General features: G+C 46.0%; 1 protein-coding gene across 1 annotated transcript in view; it reads right to left on the reverse strand.

Annotated features, from left to right (window-relative positions):
- Positions 1-16763: 16763 nt before the first annotated feature.
- The window catches only part of NWD1 (NACHT and WD repeat domain containing 1), a 190835-nt gene continuing 180958 nt past the window's right edge, over positions 16764-26640 (reverse strand). The window contains exons 18-21 of the mRNA XM_075338285.1: positions 26280-26556; positions 20250-20800; positions 18205-18310; positions 16764-17062 (exon numbers count right to left, since the gene is read on the reverse strand). Coding sequence (XP_075194400.1) covers positions 16764-17062; positions 18205-18310; positions 20250-20800; positions 26280-26556 — 1233 coding nt within the window. The remainder of the gene's footprint in view (positions 17063-18204; positions 18311-20249; positions 20801-26279; positions 26557-26640) is intronic.

Raw genomic sequence — 26640 nt, forward strand, 5'->3', positions numbered from 1 at the left:
ATGTACCCTCTATATAATACCATACAGTCATGTGCCCTGTATATAATACCATGCAGTCATGTGCCCTGTATATAATACCATGCAGTCATGTGCCCTGTATAATACCTGAGCTTCTTTTCTGATGGACTGGTCTTCTGGTCAGATGCTGCTCCATCAGCAGTCATTTTATATCTAACAAGAAAGGATGATATCATAAAGAGAGGGAGCTGTGAATAACACAAATAACGAGAATATACTATATAGGAGATGGTGCTATATAGAAAGAGAGGACACTATATAATAAAGGACAGCACCATACATAACTAGAAAAAAACCAAGGAGAAAAATTGTAGGAAAAATACCCTGACTATAAATAAATAAATTGCAAGTGCTTAATAACAGGGTACTTAGTATATACATTTTTGCAAAAAGGTAAGAAGCTGTCTCACCTCGTCACGGTGTACCCATCTGAGACAGTCCCTAACCTACTAAAGTTAAAAACATATTCTGTACCTGACTTGTGTCATGTCCAAACTTCAATATGAATGGTAAAGTGGTCAGCTGGGTCCCAGATTAAATACACAGCAAAAAGTGAGAAGCAGGTAATTGTTCAGCCTCAGTATCAGGAGGGCTGCACCCCCAACTTGCATTAAAGCAAGATAACAGACAAAAAACACAAAAAAACTGAGCTGTAACAAATGTTCAATAAACATGCAACATTACAAGCATGTGAATTGCAGCCTCAAGACTAGAAAAAAACCAAGGAGAAAAATTGTAGGAAAAATACCCTGACTATAAATAAATAAATTGCAAGTGCTTAATAACAGGGTACTTAGTATATACATTTTTGCAAAAAGGTAAGAAGCTGTCTCACCTCGTCACGGTGTACCCATCTGAGACAGTTCCTAACCTACTAAAGTTAAAAACATATTCTGTACCTGACTTGTGTCATGTCAAACTCCAATATGAATGGTAAAGTGGTCAGTTGGGTCCCAGATTAAATACACAGCAAAAAGTGAGAAGCAGGTAATTGTTCAGCCTCAGTATCAGGAGGGCTGCACCCCCAACTTGCATTAAAGCAAGATAACAGACAAAAAACACAAAAAAACTGAGCTGTAACAAATGTTCAATAAACATGCAACATTACAAGCATGTGAATTGCAGTCTCAAGACTAGAAAAAAACCATGTTGCATGTTTATTGAACATTTGTTACAGCTCAGTTTTTTTGTGTTTTTTGTCTGTTATCTTGCTTTAATGCAAGTTGGGGGTGCAGCCCTCCTGATACTGAGGCTGAACAATTACCTGCTTCTCACTTTTTGCTGTGTATTTAATCTGGGACCCAACTGACCACTTTACCATTCATATTGGAGTTTGACATGACACAAGTCAGGTACAGAATATGTTTTTAACTTTAGTAGGTTAGGGACTGTCTCAGATGGGTACACCGTGACGAGGTGAGACAGCTTCTTACCTTTTTGCAAAAATGTATATACTAAGTACCCTGTTATTAAGCACTTGCAATTTATTTATATATAGTCAGGGTATTTTTCCTACAATTTTTCTCCTTGGTTTTTTTCTAGTCTTGAGGCTGCAATTCACATGCTTGTAATGTTGCATGTTTATTGAACATTTGTTACAGCTCAGTTTTTTTTTGTTTTTTTTTGTGTTTTTTGTCTGTTATCTTGCTTTAATGCAAGTTGGGGGTGCAGCCCTCCTTATACTGAGGCTGAACAATTACCTGCTTCTCACTTTTTGCTGTGTATTTAATCTGGGACCCAGCTGACCACTTTACCATTCATATTGAAGTTTGGACATGACACAAGTCAGGTACAGAATATGTTTTTAACTTTAGTAGGTTAGGGACTGTCTCAGATGGGTACACCGTGACGAGGTGAGACAGCTTCTTACCTTTTTGCAAAAATGTATATACTAAGTACCCTGTTATTAAGCACTTGCAATTTATTTATTTATAGTCAGGGTATTTTTCCTACAATTTTTCTCCTTGGTTTTTTTCTAGTCTTGAGGCTGCAATTCACATGCTTGTAATGTTGCATGTTTATTGAACATTTGTTACAGCTCAGTTTTTTTGTGTTTTTTGACCATACATAACTAGCGAGGATGCTAATAAGGGACAGGATAAATGATGTACTTAAGGACGGCGCTTTATATAGTGAGTACACTAAATAATGAGGTTGCATCCCACATACGTGTGCAGTGTCGGTGTGCTGCCTGACTTTTCTTTCTCGGACAGCGCACAGACCCATGAAGTTTGTCCTATTCCTCATAATCAGATGAGAACAGCACATGCTCCAAGTCTCGCAGATCTCATTCTCAGAGCTGTGATTTTCACAGATATGTGAATGAATCTATGAAACTCTAGGGGTCCGTGTGCCGTCTGATAAAAAAAAAGTCTGGCAACACACGGAAAGGTCACACAAATGTGATAATGTGGCCTAACGGATTTAACAAATAACAGCAATACTCCAAGTCATACCGTACAGAATAAATGTTTTCAGAAAGTTATTTACCGCGGACGTCTCATCTACTAAGTTATTTTCTGTTGTCTCTTCTCCATCTGGTCAGACCTTCATGTCGCCGTCTTACAGCCACTACTCTTCTTGTCACATTGATCACCACAGCCCCGAAAATAACAAGGTGACATATATTGTACACATACATTTACCCCACACTGTGCCCCTGAATATAAATATGTACCAGACTATACATTATACAATGAGCCATACACCATTTAGAATATAAGGTGATAAATAAGCCGCACTCTGCCCCCCATGAGCTATAATCTGTCGCCTAATAAATCTAATAAAATAAACTAATCAGTCTCTGTGACCCTCCTTCAATTAATTATAAGGCTATGTGCACACATTGCGATTTTGTAGCGGAAAATACTCAGCGTTTTACAGTTGCAAGCAAAACGCATATTTTATGCAGTGTTCTTCCTGCCAACACATCAGCACTTGCAGCACAATTTTATGCTGCAAATACTGAATGTGTGCACAAAGCCTTTAGGCCCCGTCACACACAGAGATAAATCTTTGGCAGATCTGTGGTTGCAGTGAAATCATGGACATATTGTTCCATTTGTACACAGCCACAAACCTGGCACTGATTGTCCACAATTTCACTGCAACCACAGATCAGCCAAAGATTTATCTCTGTGTGTGACAGGGCCTTTAGTCCGTCATGTGACCTCCCCCCACAATTTATCATACATCCATAATAGCTTCACAATGAATTGTGGGGGGGACAAGACACAACCAGGGCTGTATAATGAATTTTAGTTTGGGTAGGAGGTTATCAGGGCCATATAATAAATTTGGCTTCCCAGCTTCCAGCCATAACAACCAGGGTTCTGCTCCTTACTCCTTGAGCCACTGTGCTCGTACTAACATGATTTTGATCCTGCCGCGGGTTTGGTGTCTGTGTGCTGGGGGCGTGCCTCCCTGTGGGACGTACTCCGGATGCGTCACGGGGGGGGGTGCCCTCTAGTGTCCGGACGCTGACTGCTGCTGGATACGTTGCTATATCAACCCTCATTTCCGACTGCACGGCCCCCTTTTTCAGACAGCCGATTGGCTGCCACTTAGTTAAATAGTGATGCTTACCACACCTAGAACCACACCCCTGCTGAGGAAGCGATGGCGAAACGCGCGTCAAGGGGCGGTCCTTGCGGTAATTATTTACACACTCTCTCTACTCCATGTGGTTATCTTTTCTTATAATCTTCACTTGCATTGTCCTTGGCCTTTTGTCATTGTGCAGTTCAGTGCTTGATGATCCCTATATGTTAATAGGAATGAGACATACTTTATAAAAGCCTCTGCTTACTGTGACTTGGACTCCATTGTATGGTAATTCTGCCACCATGTGGTTATGTGAGAGCATACATTTTACATTTATGGTTGTACTTGTTTAATGGTGCTCTATTGCCACCTTGTGGTTGTGGAGGGCCTTTCACATTTATAATTATGTATTCTTATTTATTTGCTCTCTACTGCCACCTGGTTGTTATTTGTGTACATTGCACCTTATACTCCTAATCGTACTCACCTTATTGGTGCTCTACTGCCACCTTGTGGTTTAATGAAAACATTGCATTTCATTTATTATATTTACATATTTGCTTGTTTCTGCCACTTAGTTGTTCTATGTATGCATTGCAAATCATACTTCTTATCATGGATTATTAATTGTAAATTTGCTACTTTGATACTGCTTGGACCAAGGTGATCTTGTGTCCTTCCCCTTTTTTAGTGTTTTTTTAAACTTTGGAAATTCAATAAAAATCCTCTTTTAATATATTTATGTGTGGAGTTTTCCATGTAGGCTTTACTGGTATTGTGATCTAGTGATTGGTGTATCATTTTAAAGGAAACCTGCTGTCAGGTCCTCTATGCTCTCCTGCAGCATTCACGTCTGTATGATTAAATTCCCTGCCTCACCAGTCCTGTGTAATGCTATTCACTAAAATGAATGTTTAAAAAAAAGAGGATTTATAAACTGAGCTGTTTCTATACTAATTAGGTCTATGACTAGTCGCAGGGGCATTGTTTCCTAACTAGACTAGTTGGCCCTCTTTCCATGCTATCACACCCCTGTGGACATAATAAATAATAATATTTACTCACTTATATAGTGCTGTTAATTCCCCAGCGCTTACCATACAATGGTAACACTGTCCCCATTGGGGCTCACAATCTAGAGTCCCTATCAGTATGTTTTTGGAGTGTGGGAGGAAACCCACACAAACACAGGGAGAACATACAAACTCCTTGCAGATGGTGTCCTTGGTGGGATTTGAACCCAGGACCTCAGTGCTGGAAGACTGCACTGCTAACCACTGAGCCACTGTGCTGCCCATGACATGATTACCACAAGCCAGTGTCATCGTCAGCCCTTGGAAATTTTGCACATGCTCCGCTTTGTTCTCTCACATTGAGCCTCATCTGAAGTTGGGTGTACATGTCCCGGCTTCAGAGAGGTGCACTGTATATATATATATAATTGCCTTATTCTGTCTGTCTGTCTGTCTCGCTCCAAAATTGTGTCCTTACGGTGACACAAAGCGGATTGGCCGCTGGCCTCGCCATGGCCCCGCCCCCGCACGGATTGGTCGCTCGCCCTGGCTCCCCCCCACACGGATTGGCCGGCCGCTCGCACAGGCTCCGCCCCCCACACGGATTGGCCTCTCGCCCCGGCACCCTGCACGTATTGGCAACTCGGCCACACCCCGCCCCCCTCACGCAATGCACGCTCGCTCTGGCCCCGCCCCCCGCATGCATCCCCCGAACTGACACGGAGACACGACTCCCAGGTGAGTACTGTACCCCCGGGAGCCACACCAGCATACGCCGCCAACCCAGCCGACACAAACCCTCGCATTGCTGGGGTTTGCCGCCGTATGCTGGTGTGGGCTCCCGTGCGAGTGGGGGACGGGATGCGCTGGTAACCATGGTAGCATAGTTACCAGCGCATCAAGGTCCTGCAGCGGCGGAACATCCACACGCACACACATAACAACAGACACACACACACACACATACACACACACACACATCAGATCACACTCACTCTCACTCACACCTCACACACACATCACATCGCATCCACACACTCACAGCATCCGGAGATATCGCTTGCTTCTCGGCCGCGATACTGTGCTGTGAGCTTCCAGGACCTGCCGGAGGATCACATGGCTAGAAGCATGTGGTATCTCCGGATGTTGTGAGTGAGCGCGTATGTGCAATATCGTCAATGTGTGTGTGTGAGTGTATGCGATCGGGTGTGTGTGAGTGTATGCGATCGGGTGTGTGTGAGTGTATGCGATCGGGTGTGTGTGAGTGTATGCGATCGGATGTGTGTGAGTGTATGCGATCGGGTGGGTGTGAGTGTATGCGATCGGGTGGGTGTGTGTGAGTATGCGATCGGATCTGTGAGTGTTGGCAGAGGAGCACGGCGTGCTGGAGGAGGCTGGGAGGAGAGAGGCTGATCCTGGGGAAGGCTGGGAGGGGGAGGCTGATGTTGGGGGAGGCTGGGGGGGTGTAGGCTGATGCTGGGGGAGGCTGATGCTGGGGGTGGCAGGGATGAGAGAGGCTGATGCTGGGGGAGGCTGATGCTGGGGGAGGCTGGAAGGAGGGAGGCTGATGCTGGGGGAGGCTGGGAGGAGAGAGGCTGATGCTGGGGGAGGCTGATGCTGGGGGTGGCTGGGATGAGAGAGGCTGATGCTGGGGGAGGCTGATGCTGGGGGAGGCTGGAAGGAGAGAGGCTGATGCTGGGGGAGGCTGATGCTGGGAGGGGGAGGCTGATGCTGGGGGAGGCTGGGAGGAGAGAGGCTGATGCTGGGGGAGGCTGATGCTGGGGGAGGCTGATGCTGGGGGAGGCTGGGAGGGGGAGGCTGATGCTAGGGGAGGCTGGGAGGAGAGAGGCTGATGCTGGAGGAGGCTGGGAGGAGAGAGGCTGATGCTGGGGGAGGCTGGGAGGAGAGAGGCTGATGCTGGGGGAGGCTGGGAGGCGGAGGCTGATGCTGGGAGGCGGAGGCTGATGCTGGGGGAGGCTGATGCTGGGGGAGGCTGGAAGGAGAGAGGCTCATGCTGGGGGAGGCTGATGCTGGGGGAGGCTGGGAGGGGGAGGCTGATGCTGGGGGAGGCTGGGAGGAGAAAGGCTGATGCTGGGGGAGGCTGATGCTGGGGTTGGCTGGAAGGAGAGAGGCTGATGCTGGGGGAGGCTGGAAGGAGAGAGGCTGATGCTGGGGGAGGCTGATGCTGAGGGTGGCTGGGAGGTGGAGGCTGATGCTGGGGAAGGCTGGGAAGAGGGAGGCTGGGAGGAGAGAGGCTGATGCTGGGGGAGGCTGATGCTGGGGGAGGCTGGAAGGAGAGAGGCTGATGCTGGGGGAGGCTGGGAGGGGGAGGCTGGGAGGAAAGAGGCTGATGCTGGGGGAGGCTGGGAGGAGGGAGGCTGGGAGGAGGGAGGCTGAGAGAAGAGAGGATGAGGCTGGGGGAGGCTGAGGCTGGGAGGAGAGAGGCTGATGCTGGGGACAGAGAGGCTGATGCTGGGATGAGAGAGGCTGATGCTGGGAGGAGAGAGGCTGATGCTGGGGGCAGAGAGGCTGATGCTGGTGCAGCATGGGGAATGGAGCACGATGGGGAGTGCGCAGTATGGGGGATGGAGCACGTTTGGGAGTGCGCAGCATGGCGGATGGAGCACGTTTGGGACTGCGCAGCATGGCGGATGGACCACGTTTGGGAGTGCGCAGCATGGCGGATGGAGCACGATGGGGGGTGCGCAGCATGGGGGATGGAGCACAATGGGAGGTGCACACCTCCCCCCAACACACACACACACACAACACACCACACACAGACTGGGAACCACAAACACCGCCCTACACAGACACCCACACACACAGACAACGCTGCACACACACAACACCCAACACACAAACACAAACACCGCGGCATACATAAATATACGCACATACCACGCAACACACACACATTGCACAAAACATACCTCCCCCCAAAACACACCACACCCACACAAACCGCGCAACACACACACACAACGCTACAGACACACAGCGCTCCACAAACAACGCAACACACGCAACACACATACAACACCGCTCTCACCCCCCGCCACACCCAGACAACACCCAGAACATGTACAGCGCCTACACAAACACTTGCTAACTACACACAACAACATCTATATATATATATAACAAAAATCATACATTAACTACACAATACGTAAATTCTAGAATACCCGATGCGTAGAATCGGGCCACCTTCTAGTATATATATATATATATATATAGATTATAATATATATATATGTCTATATACATATAACATATATATATATATATATATATATATATATATATATATAATATATGTGTGTGTGTGTGTGTGAATGCTGCTGGAGGTCCCTGAATCCCCTCTACTAATCCCAATCCTCCCTCTCCTTAATATCCCCTCCTCAGTCTATTTAAAACAAAACAAAAAAAAAAGTGCAGTTAACCCTTACCTCTCCTGTCCCGGCTGTACGGACCCGCGCCGCGCCGTCTTTTCACCTCCCAGCTCCCGGGTACTTTTCAAATGACACAGGTGCGCGCAGCGTGATGACGTCATCAAGGAGTGCGTGCCTGTGTCACACAGAAAAGTGCAGGGCAGGGAGCAGAGGACGGACTCCTGAGTTCCGCTCTCTACACTGTACAGAGCTGCGGATCGCTCCCTGCCCGACACGCTGTATGCAATGAGGGCAATCTGGCCAGGAGCCCCTAGAGCGTTGAGCAGCTACAGGTCAGATTGCCCTCATTCCTGACAGGTCAGGAAAAGTCTCCCTGAACCTCGAGGCCCAGTGCAGCTGCATAAGCGATATCTCCAGCACACGTGGCTAATTTGCATGCGATGCAAATTAGCCACGTGAATAGCGGCAAAAGCAGCACTGCCGGGCCCCTCTGCTGTGACTGTGAATGGGGCCCGGTGAAGAGAGGGGAGGGCCCGGATGGCCCGGGGCTTAATAAAACTAAGTAATTGTCCCTGGCTCAGCTGGACCCCCAGGCCCCCCCCTCTTCACCGGGCCCAGTACACCAGGCACCGTAGTAATGCCCTGATGGCGGCCCTGCATCCACAGGTGTGTCTCAAATTTTTACAGATGTTGCCAATAAACCTATCAGAAACTGGCATACAGTGGCAAACAATATCGCTAGTAAGCGTCACACGCACATACCTTCCTAATGACGTTGCTGTGGCCGGCAAACAAACTATTTTAAGGGGGAGGTTCGTGCGGCGTCACAGCGACGTCACACAGCGGATAATAAAAGCGGAGGGGCGGAGAGCAGCCGCATGAACATCACTCCCACCTCGTTGCCGGAGGACGCAGGAATGCTGTTGTTCGTCGTTCCTGGGGTGTCACATGTAGCGTGTAGGTTTCAGCCGCACATAGAGGTAACATTTGGTTAGGTACCCATGCACACAAGCAGGTTTTAACCGCATATAGAGGTAACATTTGGTTAGGGACCCCATAAATAAGAGATTACTGTGAAGTTGGTTATGGGGCAGTAATGAATTGATCAATACATTAGCTAAATATCTCTTTTTTTTTTTTTTTTTTCAAATAATCCTCAGCAGTTATGCAATGTCACATTTCAATTTTTTCAATTTTTCATATGGCTAATTGTATTTTTCATTCCTTATGTATCATAAAGCAGTCGTGCTTGTTCATATTTCTCTGAATTTGGTGTGCAGCTTTCACTTCATATAGATTGTGTATTTTTTGGCTAGCACCCTGTTCACAATTACAATGGTGTTCCAGCAGTCTTTTTGATTGTTATGCAGTTATTTCTGTCTGAGAACCCAGTCCCGCCATTTAGCCATGATTATTCAATTTCCTGTATAGCCAGGTCCCTTGCTTCCCATACACAAGCAGGTTTCAACCGCACATAGAGGTAACATTTGGTTAGGTACCCATGCACACAAGGAGGTTTTAACCGCATATAGAGGCAACATTTGGTTAGGGACCCCATAAATAAGAGATTACCGTGAAGTTGGTCATGGGGCAGTAATGAATTGATCAATACATTAGCTAAATATCTCTTTTCTTTCAAATAATCCTCAGCAGTTATGCAATGTCACATTTCAATTTTTCATATGGCTAATTGTATTTTTCATTCCTTATGTATTATAAAGCAGTTATGCTTGTCCATATTTCTCTGAATTTGGTGTGCAGCTTTCACTTCATATAGATTGTGTATTTTTTGGCTAGCACCCTGTTCACATTTACAATGGTGTTCCAGCAGTCTAGTCTATTTAACTTCTATTATGTTTATAATCCCATATGTACAATTTATTGGCAGGATGTATAATATATATGCTGCTTGTACTTTATGTCTGTGCAAATAGGTTGTCATTTGTTTGCAAATTTTGTGTAATTCTATGACTTCTGTATTATATTGGTGTTTTCAGCGATATGTTTGCACTTATTGTACATTCAAATCTATTACCTGTTACCTTCCCATGATGGCAATGGTGGACGTTTCTGTAGTACCCCACGAGGCAGGTGCATTTAACCTACTCGTCGCCAGGCCGTCGACTGTAGTCATCACGGGCGGCCTAGCCCGGCTCCGGTGCCCCGAGACATACAGAAGCAGGCTAGGGAAGGATGATGAGGGTAGTTGTGAGGTGTTTGTCGTGATGCCACCTGTGGTATACAGCCAGGAAATGGGCTGCCGCTGCTGTCATTGTCCTCCGGGGCAGATGGTAGTAGCAGCCAGGGATGGTATTGCTCTCCACAGGTAGAGTGGGCCCCGGCGAGGATGATGAGGGAGTAGTAATGGCGGCGGGGAGCGGTTCCAGGTTGTTTTACTCACTTTTGTACGATGCTGCTCACCCAGGTAATACCGGTCACTTGCTATGATGGGCTCTATCAAACCCGAATCCCTTTAGAGGTCCGCCCGGTTTGGTGTTCAGTGGGTTTCTCCTTGTAACGCCTGTCTGTGGATCCCCTGGTTTGAAGCTACGAGGGGACCCTGGGTTTTATGAGATGTACTCTTGTCCCTATATGCAGGTGCAGCAGTTGCGATGTGGGGTCCGGCTTGAAGTGAGGCCCCGGATTCTATATCACACTGTGCTGTCGGGCGCTGTGTGGTCAGAGAATCTTGAAACTTTCCCTGTCCAAGCAGATTCTGGAAAACCAACGTGAAGTATGATCTTACCTAGGGTCCTGCCGCCCTGTGTGGCTTCAGTTCCGTGGAGAGCAGAGATCCCTCTCCCCGCGGCAACCGTTGTGAACTTCTCCTCCTTCCCACCGGAGCACCTGTATAGATGCGACTGCTCCGCTGCTCTCCTGCTGAAGAACTCCTTAACTGTTGTGTTGGCTCCTGACTCCCCCTGCTGGCTGCACCTCCCCCCTCCTGGGTTCTAAGCTAGTGGGACTGGGGCCCCTGTTGAAGGCATCCTATAAATGATTCCTCTGTCAGCGACCCTTTTATTACCCGACCCTAGCCCAGTCCCCAGTGGGAACAGGGCAACTTAGTGTGTATTTGGTGTGTGATTTGGTGAAATCAGGACTGACCTCCCCAGGAACCGGGGTTAGCATTACACCCAATGTTGGGTGCAATACTCTGTGGCGACTGAAGCCTCAGGGGCGCCACATTTCCTCCTCTGGTGACCTTGTGCACATGCGTGGTCTGCCTGGGTGCCACTGATGCCTCCTATCAGCGATAGGCCAAGAATGACATAAAAAGGGGTTTTCCCTCCTAGGCCATGTCGCTGGAGTGCCGACACGGCCGACCGCGCATGTGCCATATTGAACGCCATTCAAGGGAGGAAATTGGGAATGGCGGTATATAAACCCTGGGGAACACATGCATCCTTGCGAGACCCCCCCCTGAAGAAGCCCACGCGAAACGCGTGTTGGGGTCCTGGAGGTGCATCCCCTCACTGACTAGGAGGTATTATGGGTAAGTGTCTTTTTGTGTTGTTTACCATGCAGTTGCACTTTATGAGGGCTGATCACTGGTATCCTTGTACTTTGCGCTGCATTCAGCTATGCTGCTTTTACACATGAGCACTTTGTGGGCCAGATATCGCCTATCATATGTAAACACTGAAGCTGCTATTCTGCATAGACACTTTATACCCACCCCTTATTATTATACTGTCAGTGTCTGGGTCTTTTGTCTACTTACCAGCACTTGTGTTCTTATGTAGTTATTGGTGTTTTTATGGTCAAATCCGTTAATAAAATTACATATTGGTTTGCATGAAGGTAGTTTTTTTACTCTTTTTCATTACTATAGCTTTAAGTATGAGATTTAGAAGTTTGTGTCTGATAAACAAAAAGTCTTATAGCTCTAACCCCTTTCTGACTTGTGAGATACATTAATATCATCTATCAGGTACAGCTACATGGAGAAAGCCCAGGATTTAAGCTTGCTCCCACACATGACAAATGCTGGCTGTGTTATACAGCCAGCACTCTCCTGTAATTGCAGCCACTGGGGTTAGCACTGATTGCTGCAATTCAACCCCTTAAATCATATGGTTAGTAGCAATTGTCACCATTGCCCTAGCCTATGGCCTGTTTCTGGGTGGGTGCCTACTGGATGCAATACATTGCAATAAAGTGTTAAAAAAATGCTAAAACCATAACATGGTAAACACTATATAAGCCAAAATAATAAAAAGTGCTATATTCTTTCTTATCACGTCTGCACCCTGAAAACAAATGGAATAAAGAGTGATATATACCCCAAATATAAGGTTATATTGTTATACTCCAAAATGGTACAGATAACAACAACTTACCCTAATAAAATAAAGTCCCCACACCAAAAATGGACAACACAAACCAAATTATATTTTAGTGTTTTATTGTTTAAAGGTGAACCTGTCTCATGTAAAAATGCTAATTACCAGCAGATATGGGGTCAGTCTGCAGGTTAATAGCACATTAAACGCCGCTGCCAGTAGGAAAAGAACTGTTCAGGTTCAATCACAGGAGAGGCGCTGGCGTGGGTTCTATTGATATGAATGGGAGGTAGGTGTGCAGTTCGGGCCGCGGCCACAATCAGAAGATGGAGCAGCTCCAGAACTGAGCGTTTCTCTACCTGCTGTCGACACCGAGAACAGGTGCTCGGTGGGGGTGCCGAGTGTCAGAATCCGGCCAATCAGATATTGATGGCCTAACCTAAAGGCCCAGTCACACTAAACAACTTACCAGCGATCCCAACAACGATACAACCTGATAGGGATCGCTGGTAAGTTGCTAGGAGGTCGCTGGTGAGATGTCACACTAAGCGACGCTCCAGCAATCCCACCAGCAACCTGACCTGGCAGGGATCGCTGGAGCATCGCTACACGTGGAAGCATGCTGCGCTTGGTAACTAAGGTAAATATCGGGTAACCAACCCGATATTTACCTTGGTTACCAGCGCACACCGCTTAGCGCTGGCTCCCTGCACACCTAGCTACAGTACGCATCGGGTTAATTACCCGATGTGTACTCTGCTACGTGTGCAGGCAGCATGGAGCCGGGTTCTGCGGACGCTGGTAACCACGGGAAACATCGGGTAACCAAGAAGCCCTTCCCTTGGTTACCCGATATTTACCCTAGTTACCAGCGTCCGCCACTCACACTGCCAGTGCCGGCGCCCTGTTCCCTGCACACATAGCCACAGTACGCATCGGGTTAATTACCCGATGTGTACTCCAGCTACTTGTGCAGGGAGCAGGGAGCCGGCACTGACAGCTGAGATCGGCGGACGCTGGTAACGAAGGTAAATATCGGGTAACCAAGGAAAGGGCTTCTTAATTACCCGATATTTACATTGGTTACCAGCGTCCACAGAAGCCGGCTCCCTGCTCACTGCACATTTAGTTGTTGCTCTGTCGCTGTCACACACAGCGATGTGCGCTTCACAGCGGGAGAGCAACAACTAAAAAATGGCCCAGGACATTCAGCAACAACCAACGACCTCACAGCAGGGGCCAGGTTGTTGCTGGATGTCACACTAAGCAACATCGCTAGCAAGTTGTGCCTCAGCAGCGATGTTGCTAGCGATGTTGCTTAGTGTGACGGTACCTTAAGGATAGACCATCAATGTTAAAGTAGTGCACAACCTCTTTAAAGTAAATCTGTCACCAGATTTTTGCCACCTAATCTTAGATCAGTATTATATAAAGATGGAGATCTTGATTCCAGTGATTTGTCACTTACTGGGCTGCTGTATGTAGTTTTGATAAGATCACTGCTTAATCAGCAGGAAATTATCATTAGAGTACTACTTCACTTGCTGACAGGTAGTCCAGCATAATTATGAGGTCATTATACCCCCACTACCACCACCACTGAATGACAGCTTTCTGTGTACATTGTATATGAGCAGAAAGCTGCCAATCATTAGTACTTTAGCTATTTACAGCTTTTGGGGTCCACTTTGCTGAAAGTAGAAAACCCCTCTAATACTCAATATTTTTTTTTATAATATTCTTTAGCTTTTTTATTATCATATAAATAGCTTACAACTTTACCACTCTTTTGAACTAATAGATTTTTTTTTCTTTAATTGTGGTTGTATTGACAAATTACCATTTGCTGTGATTGTCTTTAGATTATTTTCACTACATTTCTTGAAGACTAATGTGAAAATTGTGGTAATGATATATCGTTTTTATTGTAAGACACAGCATTGCCTATTTGCCATTTTTTTCAATGTACATTAAAGGGTTTTCCTATTTTTAATGGCAAATAACTTCAGTATGGCATCACTTTATAATTGGCGGGTTCTGACCACAACTGATTGTGACAATGAATGGCAGCAGTACTGCCTTAGCACTTCCCATCTCACACTGTGGAAAAAAATATTTGATGTTCTCAAAGGTGTTTCTGATATCTTCTGAGCTAATATCAGTTTTAATCTAAAGATCTGTTTTCTTTGGTTGATTCCAGGCTTTGTGTTCTAAGCTATAAAGGGTCTCCCAAGACATTACCCCATGCCATACATAAGAGTTGAAAATAGTAACATTGAGAAATATGTGCTTCATATGTAATAAAAACAATGCTTATGATTGGACAGATACAGTAATACCTTCACTTACGAGTTTAATTTGTTCTGTGATTGAGCTTTTCGATCAATCTGAGCTTATGTCAAATTAAATTTCCCCATTAAAATTAGTTGAAATTCTATTAATCCGTTCCAGCCCCCACTTATGGCACCCCATCTTGGTATATGGTCTCCATCCTGGTACTGCATATATAATCCCCCAACTTTGTACATGGCCCCCTATCCTGGTATATAGGATCCCCATCCTGTCTACATGTGATCCACCATCCTGGTACATGGCCCTGCATCCTGGTACACAGCCCTGCATCCTGGTACATGGCCCCTAATCCTAGTATATATGATCCTCCATCCTGGTATATAGCCCACCATCCTGGTACATATGATCCCCTATCCTGGTACATGGCTCCTCAACCTCTTACATGGTCCCCCATCCAAGTACATGACCCCTTATCTTGGTACATGGCCCCCCCATCCTGGTACATGGCCCCCCAATCTGGTACATGGCTCCTCAACCTCTTACATGGTCCCCCATCCTGGAACATATGATCCCCCATCCTGGTGCATATGATCCTCCATGCTGGTACATGGACCCCACCCTTGTACGTGGCCCCCCACCCTTGTACGTGGCCCCCCCACCCTGGTACGTGGCCCCCCCACCCTGGTACATGGCCCCCCACCCTAGTACATTGCCCCCACCCTGGTACATGGCCCCCCATCCTGGTACATAGGCCCCCCCACCCTGGTACATAGGCCCCCCCATCCTGGTACATGGCCCCCCATCCTGGTACATGGCCCCCCATCCTGGTACATGGCCCCCCATCCTGGTACATGGCCCCCCCATCCTGGTACAGGGCTCCTCATACATGGCCACCCATTCTTGTATATATGATCCCCCATCCTGGTCCATGGCCCTCATTCTGGTACATATTCCCCCATCCTTGTACATGGCCCCCACTCAAAAAAAATGAATACTCACCTCCTTCTGTTCCCCCCGCAGCATGGCATCCTCATCTCATGCAGTCGGCTGATCAGCATGTGAATGCACAGTGCTCGCACGATGATCAGCTGACTGCTTTCACATGCTGATAAGGCCCCACTCACACTTGCGCTATTTTGATGCAAACGGAATCCGTCAGTAATGTAGTACAGTTCATTTATTTACAGTGGAAGCGCGACACCATGTGGACACAAGCGGGTACTGCATGACACACTCACTCGGCATATTAACGCGCTTCCACTGTAAATAAATGAACTGTACTACATTACTGACGGATTCCGTTTGCGTCAAAATAGCGCAAGTGTGAGTGGGGCCTCAGCTGACTGCATGAGATGAGTATGCCACACAGCGGGGCATTGGAGGGAGGATGAGTATAAGTTTCTCATACCTCACATTTCTGCTTGCATCATTATGCAAAAAAGATACAGAGCGATGGCTCGTATCTTGAAAAATTCGTAATTTGGTGCACTCTTAAGTCAAGGTTTTACTGTACTTCAAAATTCTGCTGAGAAAAGAGTCTAGCTGAGCAGTGATTGAGCACTAGTTCACATTAAGCAATGTTTTGTTTTGCCTTTGGAGATATTAGCCATTCAGTATTACTCTCATTTATTAAGTGCTTCAAAATTCTAAAACGACCTGCAGCATCTGTGGACTTATCACCCATTGAGCACATCAAGGTCATCATTGTTTTGCAATTGCAAAGGGAGCTGGCAGCAGAGGATCTTGATGATTTGTGTGCCCAAGTGCATTCAGCATGGCAGCAAGTGTCTCGGACAACCATTAATGACCCCACTGATAACATGCCAGGGCAGCTAAGTGCAAGTGGCGTTCATACTTGATACTGAATAAATTAAGATGTTTTGAACATTTTGTTTCCATTTTTTCATTATTAAAATATTTATCCATTCTGCGATCTCCAAACATATATGTGGATTTAACGCATTCTCTCATGTCATTCACGTCCATGGTGCAGAGATGCAATACCATTTCTAACCTTTGGAAAGGAGTGGTGCTGTTTCTGGAAGCGAGTTGCCATGTGTAACTACTGTCATATGATCTTTTTAAAGCATGTTAATGTAGTTCATTGACTTGTAAATAAGTGCTTCAATATGTAGTAATATGATGTCATTTGAGGGTACTCTCTCTTTCCAGGTTCTTTTTCCAAAAATTCAGCAGCAACAGCTCCTTAACTACAAAGATTAGACAATGTGGCATATTTGTGAAGATTTTGCGGTTTCTTCCTTGCATTTCCACCATTTCTTTCCTGGTTTTGCCTCTGAATGAATAGTCTTTTTACAGGCATTATTCACTTTCTTGGAATTCACAGTACATGTAGCCTTGATGTTCTGTAGTGGGTTGTACTGGGAACTTACAATTTGCGGGCACTTAAACTTCTCTTGAATCACATAGCCGAGTCTTGTAGTTCCTATAAATCCATCAGGCGTGGAGACAAGACGAGTGATGGTTGCATATACATATTGTACTGCAAGTAAAGAACCTGTTGAACAACAGATAGCCTGGTTAGACATAGCTTCCTAAATATATAAATTAAATTGTATATCAAAAATGCTATATTGGTGTGAACTATATAAAATAGCTTTTTTACATAATCTTGGGCAACAATATAAAATATGGACAACCTTTGTGCCTTTTGGGTCATTATAATGCGTGGTTCTGCTGAGCATCACGCATCCATTCTGGAGAGAACAATGGTTTTTGGAAACATGAAGGTCCAGCATGGGCACCAGGCTGGCTGGGACTGGCCCCAGTGGTCCCCTGTGCAGAAGTGGGCCCTCAACCCTCAAATATGAGAAGTAGTTGGCACAATGTACTTGCTTTTCTATATACAGTCTAAAGGCCACGTTACATGCAGCGACATCGCTAGCAATCGCACCCGCCCCCGTCGTTTGTGTGTCACTGGCAAATCACTGCCCATGGCGCACAATATCGATAGTACCCGTCACACGGACTTAGCTTCCCAGCGACGTCGCTGTGGCCGGCGAACAGCCTCTTTTCTAAGGGGGAGGTTCGTGCGACGTCACAGCGACGTTACACGGCAGGCGTCCAAGAGAAGCGGAGAGCAGCCGCATGAAAGACACGCCCACCTCGTTGCCGGAGGACGCAGATACGCTGTTGTTCGTCGTTCCTGGGGTGTCACACGTAGCGATGTGTGCTGCCTCAGGAACGACGAACAACCTGCGTCCAAAAGCAGCAAGGTCATTTGGGAAATGGACGACGTGTCAACGATCAGGTGAGTATTTTCCATCGTTAGCGGTCGCTCGTATGTGTCACGCAACGACGTCGCTAACGAGGCCGGATGTGCGTCACGAATTCCGTGACCCCAACGACATCTCGTTAGCGATGTCGTTGCGTGTAAAGCCCCCTTAAGGTAGCATCTGATCATTCATATAACAAACTCCCCAGAGTATTATTATATGGAAACACAGGCATATTTGTGAATTAGGGTAATGTAATATTTGCATGTAGCTGAGCAGAGGCCCCACAGAGTCAGTGTTACTGGTGGGCCCATGACACCTCTGTCTGACACTGGCAGCAGGGTATTGGCAGGACACAGTTTTTATTATTCTGAAATTTGTTAACAAACTAAATGATTACGAAAAACAAAGATCATGATCTCACCATTTGATACGTCCCACACTTTGACTGCTCTGTCCTGAGATCCAGTATAAATATAACAGTCATCTGGTGAGAAACAGGCACATTCTACACCTTGGAAGAAGAAGCCCTATGGGAAACAGTAATAGATTTAACCTCTTTCTTCTGTCCCTAGACATACACGCATGCAATGTTTAGAAATAAAAACAGCTATAGATACGTGTTAATGTATATAGAAATCCTGATCCTTTGTGTAAAACCTCAATGTTATTTTTGACAATATAGCTTGATAAAAACAGAGTGCATTCAAAGGGATTTGCTTATTTTCTTCTGCAGGAGCGCTTTCCTGACTCCTGGCTTCCTAGTTGCCTGGTTTAGTGCGCTCCTGCTGGAGTCACAGTTTAGACCAGCGGCCAAACGTTGTACTTGCCGATGTTGCAGATGAAACTTTATCTTTGTAGCATCAGAGGGGCAGAGTCGCTCCAAAGCTAGCCAGATCAGGAGCTAACAGTTCACTCCAGGGATTAACACAGCTTCAGACCAAACTCTATTGAAAAGAGGTTATAAGCACTCCACATGTTTTTGCACCAGGGCTACCACCAGGATTTTCAGGGCCCCATACTGACATTTGTGAGTCCCCTTGAGGCTCCGCTCAGGCTCCACCCGAGCTCCGCCTCCACCCCTCAAACCTCCCACAGTCCCACCGCCCACTCTTGAAAAACTCCACTTCTGCACTATGTCCTCACCAGTCACACGTTAACAGTTCCCTCTGAACACCAAATCACATAGATAGCCATCCGCCCGGGCCAAATACACGAGTAAAGGCAGTAATGCCCTGATGGTGGCCCTGTTTGCCACTGCTGCTAGACTGCAGTGGTGATCAGTAGCTTAAGTAACAGGCAGTAAACAATAAAATAAAAAAATAATTCCTTTCTTGAGAACGGAAAGAATTTTTGTGATCAAGTAAATTTCAAAGTTGGTTGTTTTCACAAGTATTTTGCATTTTTTCCAAGTAAAGAACATGAGATAAATCTATGTTCACAACTGGAATAGCACAATCTGCTGTGCTACTCATGCTGACAGCCATACTCAAAATCTGATTGACCTCATTATAAATCATTGGTGGTCCATCAGGATTCATTTAAAAAATGTTCGGAATCAATTGAAAAAAATGATCAGCTACATGTTAAACATAAACCATGTAAAAGACTTAGGCGGTCTTTACACGTTGCGACATCGCTAGCAATTGCTAGCGATGTCGAGAACGATAGCACCCGCCCCCGTCGTACATGCGATATCTTGTGCTTGCTGCCGTAGCGAACATTATCGCTACGGCAGCTTCACACACACATACCTGGTCGGCGACGTCGCTGTGACCGCCGAACAATCCCTCCTTCAAGGGGGAGGTGCGTTCGGCGTCACAGCCACATCACCGCGACGTCACTAAGCGGCCGGCCAATAGAAGCGGAGGGGCAGAGATGAACGGGACATAACATCCCGCCCACCTTCTTCCTTCCGCATAGCCAGTGGACGCAGGTAAGGAGATGTTTGTCGTATCTGCAGCAGTAACGACATTATGGAAATGAACGACGTGACACAGATCAGCGTTTTTTTTTTTTTACGCTTTTGCGCACGTTCATCGTCGCACCTAGGATTTACACATTGCGATGTCGCTACCGGTGCCGGTTGTGCATCACTAACGACGTGGCCCCGACAATATATCGGTAGCGATGTCGCAACGTGTAAAGCCCGCCTAAGAGATCAACAGGCTTCTTCCATTCAATTGTTATTCTTCAGTTTCTTGGCTCTATCTGTTTATTCTCTTACTAAATAGCCTATATTTCTTTATTTATGCAGGTCATAATAAGTATGTAGCAAAGCACGTGACAAGCAGAATAATCCACTAGTCATGCAGTTGGCCAAAATGCCAGGGAAGATAGGATCCAACAACTTCCAAACCAAAAATGCTAAACCTGGTTTATTATGTGGAGTTATAAAGATATAACTTTAGCTTTCAATTAGGCTAAAGAAATTCTAAGTTAACAAATTTAATTAAAAGTCATAAGTACCTTATAACACATCTCATGTTCCCAGTCACCTTCCTCCATATTCCATAAACGCTGAACTGAGTCCTCACAACCACTAAGTGCATATGTTTCCTTCATACTGACTTCCAAGCAGGTGACTTTACTTTCATGAGAGTCCAATTTGTGGTTGTCCTCTTTTCCAGGTGTGAATAGATACATTTCTCCTCCTACCATCCCATAAATAATCCTTTGGTCTTCAAAGACAGCTACTCTGCTTACAGAAGCTGGAATATTGGGATGGACTGAATGTAAGGGACCGTCGAGCATCGGAAGAGGGTCTCCCTTTGTTACTTCGTACAGAAGAATAGTCGCTTGGTAGGCCACAGCTAGGTAGTTTTCTTGTTTGCTCATAGATATACAAACTACAGGAGAATTATGATTGGGAGGAGGAATACAAGCAACGTCCTGTCTTTGGTCTAATGGAAATGCCAGTACTGTGCCTGATGTCAGACCACAGAACAAAATTTTCTTACAATTTGCAATATCCAGACAGGTTACCGCTGAAGAAGCTTCCAAAATATCAGTCATTCGACCTGCAAGATATTCAATATAATGATAATTTTATTACTCTTCAGATATCATGCGATCTCATGTGTTCTATCTTCACTTGGTTGCAGTAAAATACACTATATGGAGAAAAGTATTTTATCTACCTTTCAAGATAGTTTTTTTTTCTGTTTTACATAAATGCACGCATTTGGGGCTAAAGTTCATTTTTGATAGTCCGTCAGTGAACTCTTTATGACGGTTTGATCGGGAGTTTGTAACTCTTATCTGTCTTTTTCTGAGCAACTGTCAACTGATTAATGACCACAGACAGGTACTCACATGCAGTGGTGCACACACACACACACACACACACACATACACACACACCACCCCTGATGGGGACTTTGTTCCACAAACACACACTGTTACATCACCGCCGGAGTCTGCTCCAGCGACTTCTGCTCCGATCGCCAGGCAACGCCGTGTTCCTGCCGTGGATGGTGCTGGTGATGGGAGAGAAGTCGATGCCAGCGGCACCAGTGGGCGCAGGCTCCGATAATCCACTGGGCTGGGTTAGCTTGGGATCTGCAGTACCGCTGGCTGACTGTGGGTGGCATGTGTCTTCCAGCTGAAGTTGCCAGCGTTCAGCTACAGCCAATGGGAAGACACCACACCCTTCTTATTTCCCCTTCTGTCACATGATTACTGCCAGATATAGTTCTGATTTTCCTGGCTCCTGTTACGTCCTATTCTGTTGGTGATTCCTGTGTTGACTTCTGCGTGTTTTGACTACCCTTCTGCCTACTGTTTTTGTACCTTGCTGCCCGACCCAGATCTAACCTCTGCTATGTTTTCTGACTACGTCACTGCCTGCCGATTCTATCCCTGTTCCGCAATTTCTGATTTGACCCTGCCTGACTACTACTCTCATCGGACTGCAGCCTTCCACAGGTAGTGATCTCCAGGGTCCTGTGTAATTCCAAATCCCTGTATAGGGGTTAAAGGGTTTCAGGGTTCTGGGGGTCCTACTTAATGAGTGGCTTCCCTCTAGCCTCCCCTTTACAGCCCATCTGAGTCTGTGGATCCAGGCAGGCGTGACACACACACACACACACACACACACACACTGCGGCGGGCAGAGCTGTGGGAGCTGCGGCGTCGGGCAGAGCTGGCGGAGCTGCGGCGTCGGGCAGAGCTGGGGTAGCTGCGGCGGCGGGCAGAGCTGGGGGAGTTGCGGCGGCGGGCAGAGCTGCGGGAGCTGCAGCGGGGGGCTTGGGAGAACAGAGGGATGGGATGTCACCGGAGACTGTAACAGGGGAGGGGAGGGGGCCCGTACTCACACATCCCGGCAGTTGACAGGGGTAAAGTGGAGCAAACAGCACACGCTGTGAGTTCCACAATAATGGCGCTGATCTCCCCCTCTGCTGTGAACTGGACAGCCCAGGGGGCGCGTCCAGGTCACAGCAGACACCCACTGTAACATACGGCATGGGGTCGGAGCCCAACTATCAGAGTCTATGCACAAGGGCTACCATAAAGGAAGGAGTTACTGTCGTTACACACATGGCAAATCCAGCATGGCAGCCCCTAGTGCCTCCAGTAAAATAAGAATTAAATAAAAACTAAATAAGCTGCGATTTTCATTTTGTATTAGAAATACTTGATTTCATAATCACTATTTTTAATACAAAAATAAAAAACCGCGATACCTTCCCTTTAAAGTTGAATGTACAAAGAAACAAAGAGCCTGTAAAAGCTAAGTTGTTGAAAGTCTTTTTTTTGTCCCAAATACATGCATTTAGGTAAGAAAAGAATATCGGATTGTCTCCAAAAGTGGACAACCCCTTTAGTCATTGAATCCAACACCTAACAATATAGTGTGCCTTTACAATTAAGAAATCCTTAAATGGCCACTGAAAATTGGGAATAGGCCCAACTCCAATTAAATAATAGAAAAAATGCCTTAAAATCTAGCTGCAGAATTATAGGAATATTGGGTTTGAGCGCTAATCATTATCCTATGGATATTTATTAAATTCAATTAAATATTAACCTACAGAAGAAAAGAGTATTGAGCCAAAAATAAAAACAAAATGTAATATTAAAATGCAACTTCATTGAAGAAAAATAGATAAAAAAAGGTCACTCAAACCAGATCACAAAAGGTTGTTAATGGATAAGTAATTACACAATGTGTGAAAACAATTACACATTATGTATACATAAAGGGCCTGAACAAAAAGTTAATCACAGGGGAAAAAGCTTTATACACATGTGGTAAGCAAAAAGATCCTCAAGATGGCATTAAAGTGCAAGCTGAAGAAAATGCTAAAATGAAAAATAAATACACTGATGTGAATGGAAGAAGCACAGTGCGAAATGCACGCTGGGTTCCTTGCGGATCCAGGTTCCTTGCAACTTTGTATGCTTCCAACTTTTTATGAACAGTTTGGGGAAGGCTCTAGCATGGCTGTGCCCTAGTGCATAAAGGTATTGTTGGGGGAGTGAGAAGGATTTGACACAGAACCCCAACCTCAAACTTATCAAACAATTTGGAATGAACTAGAACAGAGGGCCTCTTGTACAAAACCAGTGTCAGATATCTCAGATGCTCTTCTGAGCAAGAAACCGTGCAGTGGATACGAAAAGTATTCAGACCCCTTTAAACTTTTCACTCTTTGTTTCATTGCAGTCATTTGGTAGATTCAAAAAACTTCATTTTTTTCTCATTAATGTACACTCTGCACCCCATCTTGTCAGAAAAAAACAGAAATGTAGACATTTATGCAAATTTATTATACAAGAAAACCTGAAATATCACATGGTCATAAGTATTCAGACCCTATGCTCAGACACTCATATTTAAGTCACTTGTTGTCCATTTCCTTGTGATGCTCCTTGAGATGGTTCTACTCCTTATTTGGAGTCCAGCTGTGTTTAATTAAGTTGATAGGATTTGATTTTTAAAGCCACACACCTGTCTGTATAAGAACTCACTGCTCACAGTGCATGTTAGACCAAATGAGAATCATGAGGTCAAAGGAACTGCCCAAGGAGCTCAGAGACAGAATTGTGGCAAGGCACAGATCTGGCCAAGGTTACAAATGAATTTCTGCAGTACTCAAGGTTCCTAAGAGCACAGTGGCCTCCATAATCCTTAAATGGAAGAAGTTTGAGACCACCATAACTCTTCCTAGACCTGGCCGTACAGCCAAACTGAGCAATAATGGCAGAAGAGCCTTGGTGAGAGAGCTAAAGAAGAAACCCAAGATCACTGTGGCTGAGCTCCAAAGATGCAGTAGGGAGATGGGTTAAAATTCCACAAAGTCAACTATCGCTGTAGCCCTGAACCAGTCTGGCCTTTATGGCAGAGTGACCTAACGGAAGCCTCTCCTCAGTGCAAGACATATGAAAGCGAAAAAACACATTAATGACTCCTACACTATGAGAAATAAGATTCTCTGGTCTGATGAGATGAAGATAGAACTTTTTGGTGATAATTCTAAGTGGTATGTGTGGAGAAAACAAGGCACTGCTCATCACCTGCCCAATACAATCCCAACAGTGAAACATGGTAGTGGCAGCATCATGCTATGGGGGTGTTTTTCAGCTGCAGGGACAGGACGACTGGTTGCAATTGAAGTAAAGATGAATGTTGCCAAGTACAGAGATATCTTGAAAGAGAACCTCTTCCAGAGTGCTCTGAACCTCAGACTTGGCTGAAGGTTCACCTTCCAACAAGACAATGACCCTAAGTACACAGCTAAAATAACAAAGGAGTGGCTTCAGAACAACTCTGTGACCATTCTTGATTGGCCCTGCCAGAGCCCTGAACTAAGCCCAATTGAGCATCTCTAGAGAGACCTGAATATGTCTGTCCACCAACGTCCACCATCCAACCTGACGGAACTGGAGAGGATCTGCAAGGAAGAATGGTAGAGGATCCCCAAATCCAGGTGTGAAAAACTTGTTGCATCATTCCCAAGAAGATGCATGGCTGTATTAGCTCAAAAGGGTGCTTCTACTTGACACTGAGCAAAGGGTCTGAATACTTCTGACCATGTGATGTTTCAGTTTTTCTTGTTTAATAAATTTGCAGAAATTTCTACATTTCTGTTTTTTTTCTGTCAAGATGGGGTGCAGAGTGTACATTAATGAGAAAAAAAATAACTTTTTTTGACTTTACCGAATAGCTGCAATGAAACAAAGAGTGAAAATTTTAAAGGGGTCTGAATACTTTCCGTACCCATTGTACACAGAGATTTTGTAGAAAGCCTTCCCTGAAGAGATTCTCTAATCTCCAAAGGGGAGGACCAAGTCCATGTTGATGCCTATGGATTTAAAGGGAACCAACCATCAGGATTTTCGTGTATAAGCTGCAGCCAGTGCAGTACTGGCACTATCATGCACTGTGTGTACATACCATTAGGGGGCAGCTCGGGTGTTTAGGCAGTGAAATACAACTTTATAAAGTTTGAAATTTCGTGCACTTTTTGATTGACGTGTGCACCTCTGCAGATAATGTCCGGGCGGGTTATGCAGGAGTTCCCCGCCCCCCACCAGCCTGTTCCTCCCTCTCTCCTGATGTCCGGGCGGGTTATGCACGTGTTCCCCGCCCCCCCGCGCCGCCTGTTCCTCCCTCCCTCCCTCTGGCTGTATGTAAATATCTAATCTTCAGAAACATGGCGCCGGAGTGGGCCTCTGCGCATAGCGCTTATCTCCGGCGCCATGTTTCTGAAGCCCGCATTACACAGCTTGGTGTCTGCAGACTGCAGAACAGCTGATCGGAGGACGCGATATCACTACCGTGACCGGGTCTCGCAGCACTGCCATCACGGGGTCATGTGAGTCCATTGTGAACTTACCTCACCTGACCCCCGATGTCGCTGGCAAGCTCCTGTCCTGGCCCGGTGTCCTGAGGCGGCACGTCATCATAGCTACAGCTGATCGCGTCCTCCGATCAGCTGTTCTGCAGTCTGCAGACACCAAGCTGTGTAATGCGGGCTTCAGAAACATGGCGCCGGAGATAAGCGCTATGCGCAGAGGCCCACTCCGGCGCCATGTTTCTGAAGATTAGATATTTACATACAGCCGGAGGGAGGGAGGAACAGGCAGCGCGGGGGGACGGGGAACACGTGCATAACCCGCCCGGACATCAGGAAAGAGGGAGGAACAGGCTGGTGGGGGGGCGGGGAACTCCTGCATAACCCGCCTGGACATTAACAGAGAGGTGCACACGTCAATCAAAAAGTGCACGAAATTTCAAACTTTATAAAGTTGGATTTCGCTGCCTAAACACCCGAGCTGCCCCCTGATGGTATGTACACACTGTGTATGATAGTGCCAGTACTGCACTGGCTGCAGCTTATACACGAAAATCCTGATGATTGGTTCCCTTTAAAATGGGGTGTCGTAAAAGCTCCTATAGGAGTAATATCTAGATACTTTTGTCCATATGGTATAACCGATACAACTACAAGAATCTTAACTAATGTACAAGATTGCTCTGCTGCCATATTTTACCTTGAACTGCATCCCAGACAACAATTTTGTGCTTGTCACCAGTTTTGGGAAAATATACCCTGTCTCCTGAACTTGATAGAGCAACACAACCACTACGGTCCTGAAAAGGGGGCAATGTCTTGTGCTTTTCATCATAATCCAGATTCCACAGCTTAAGGTAGTAGGCATGGTTGGAAGAAGAGACCAATGTTCTTCCCTTCAAGGCCAGGCCAGTGACTGGTACTCCCATCCCATAAAAGCAGTCAATCAGTGTACCTCTCTTAGACAGGTTCCAGACCTAAAAGTAATGAACAAGAAAGAACATTCTACTCATCTACTTTCCATGAAGTTTACAATGTCTCACATTTTTAGAGAGGTGGAA

The sequence above is a fragment of the Anomaloglossus baeobatrachus genome, chromosome 1, assembly GCF_048569485.1.
Source record: "Anomaloglossus baeobatrachus isolate aAnoBae1 chromosome 1, aAnoBae1.hap1, whole genome shotgun sequence".
NCBI classification, from domain to species: Eukaryota; Metazoa; Chordata; class Amphibia; order Anura; family Aromobatidae; genus Anomaloglossus; species Anomaloglossus baeobatrachus.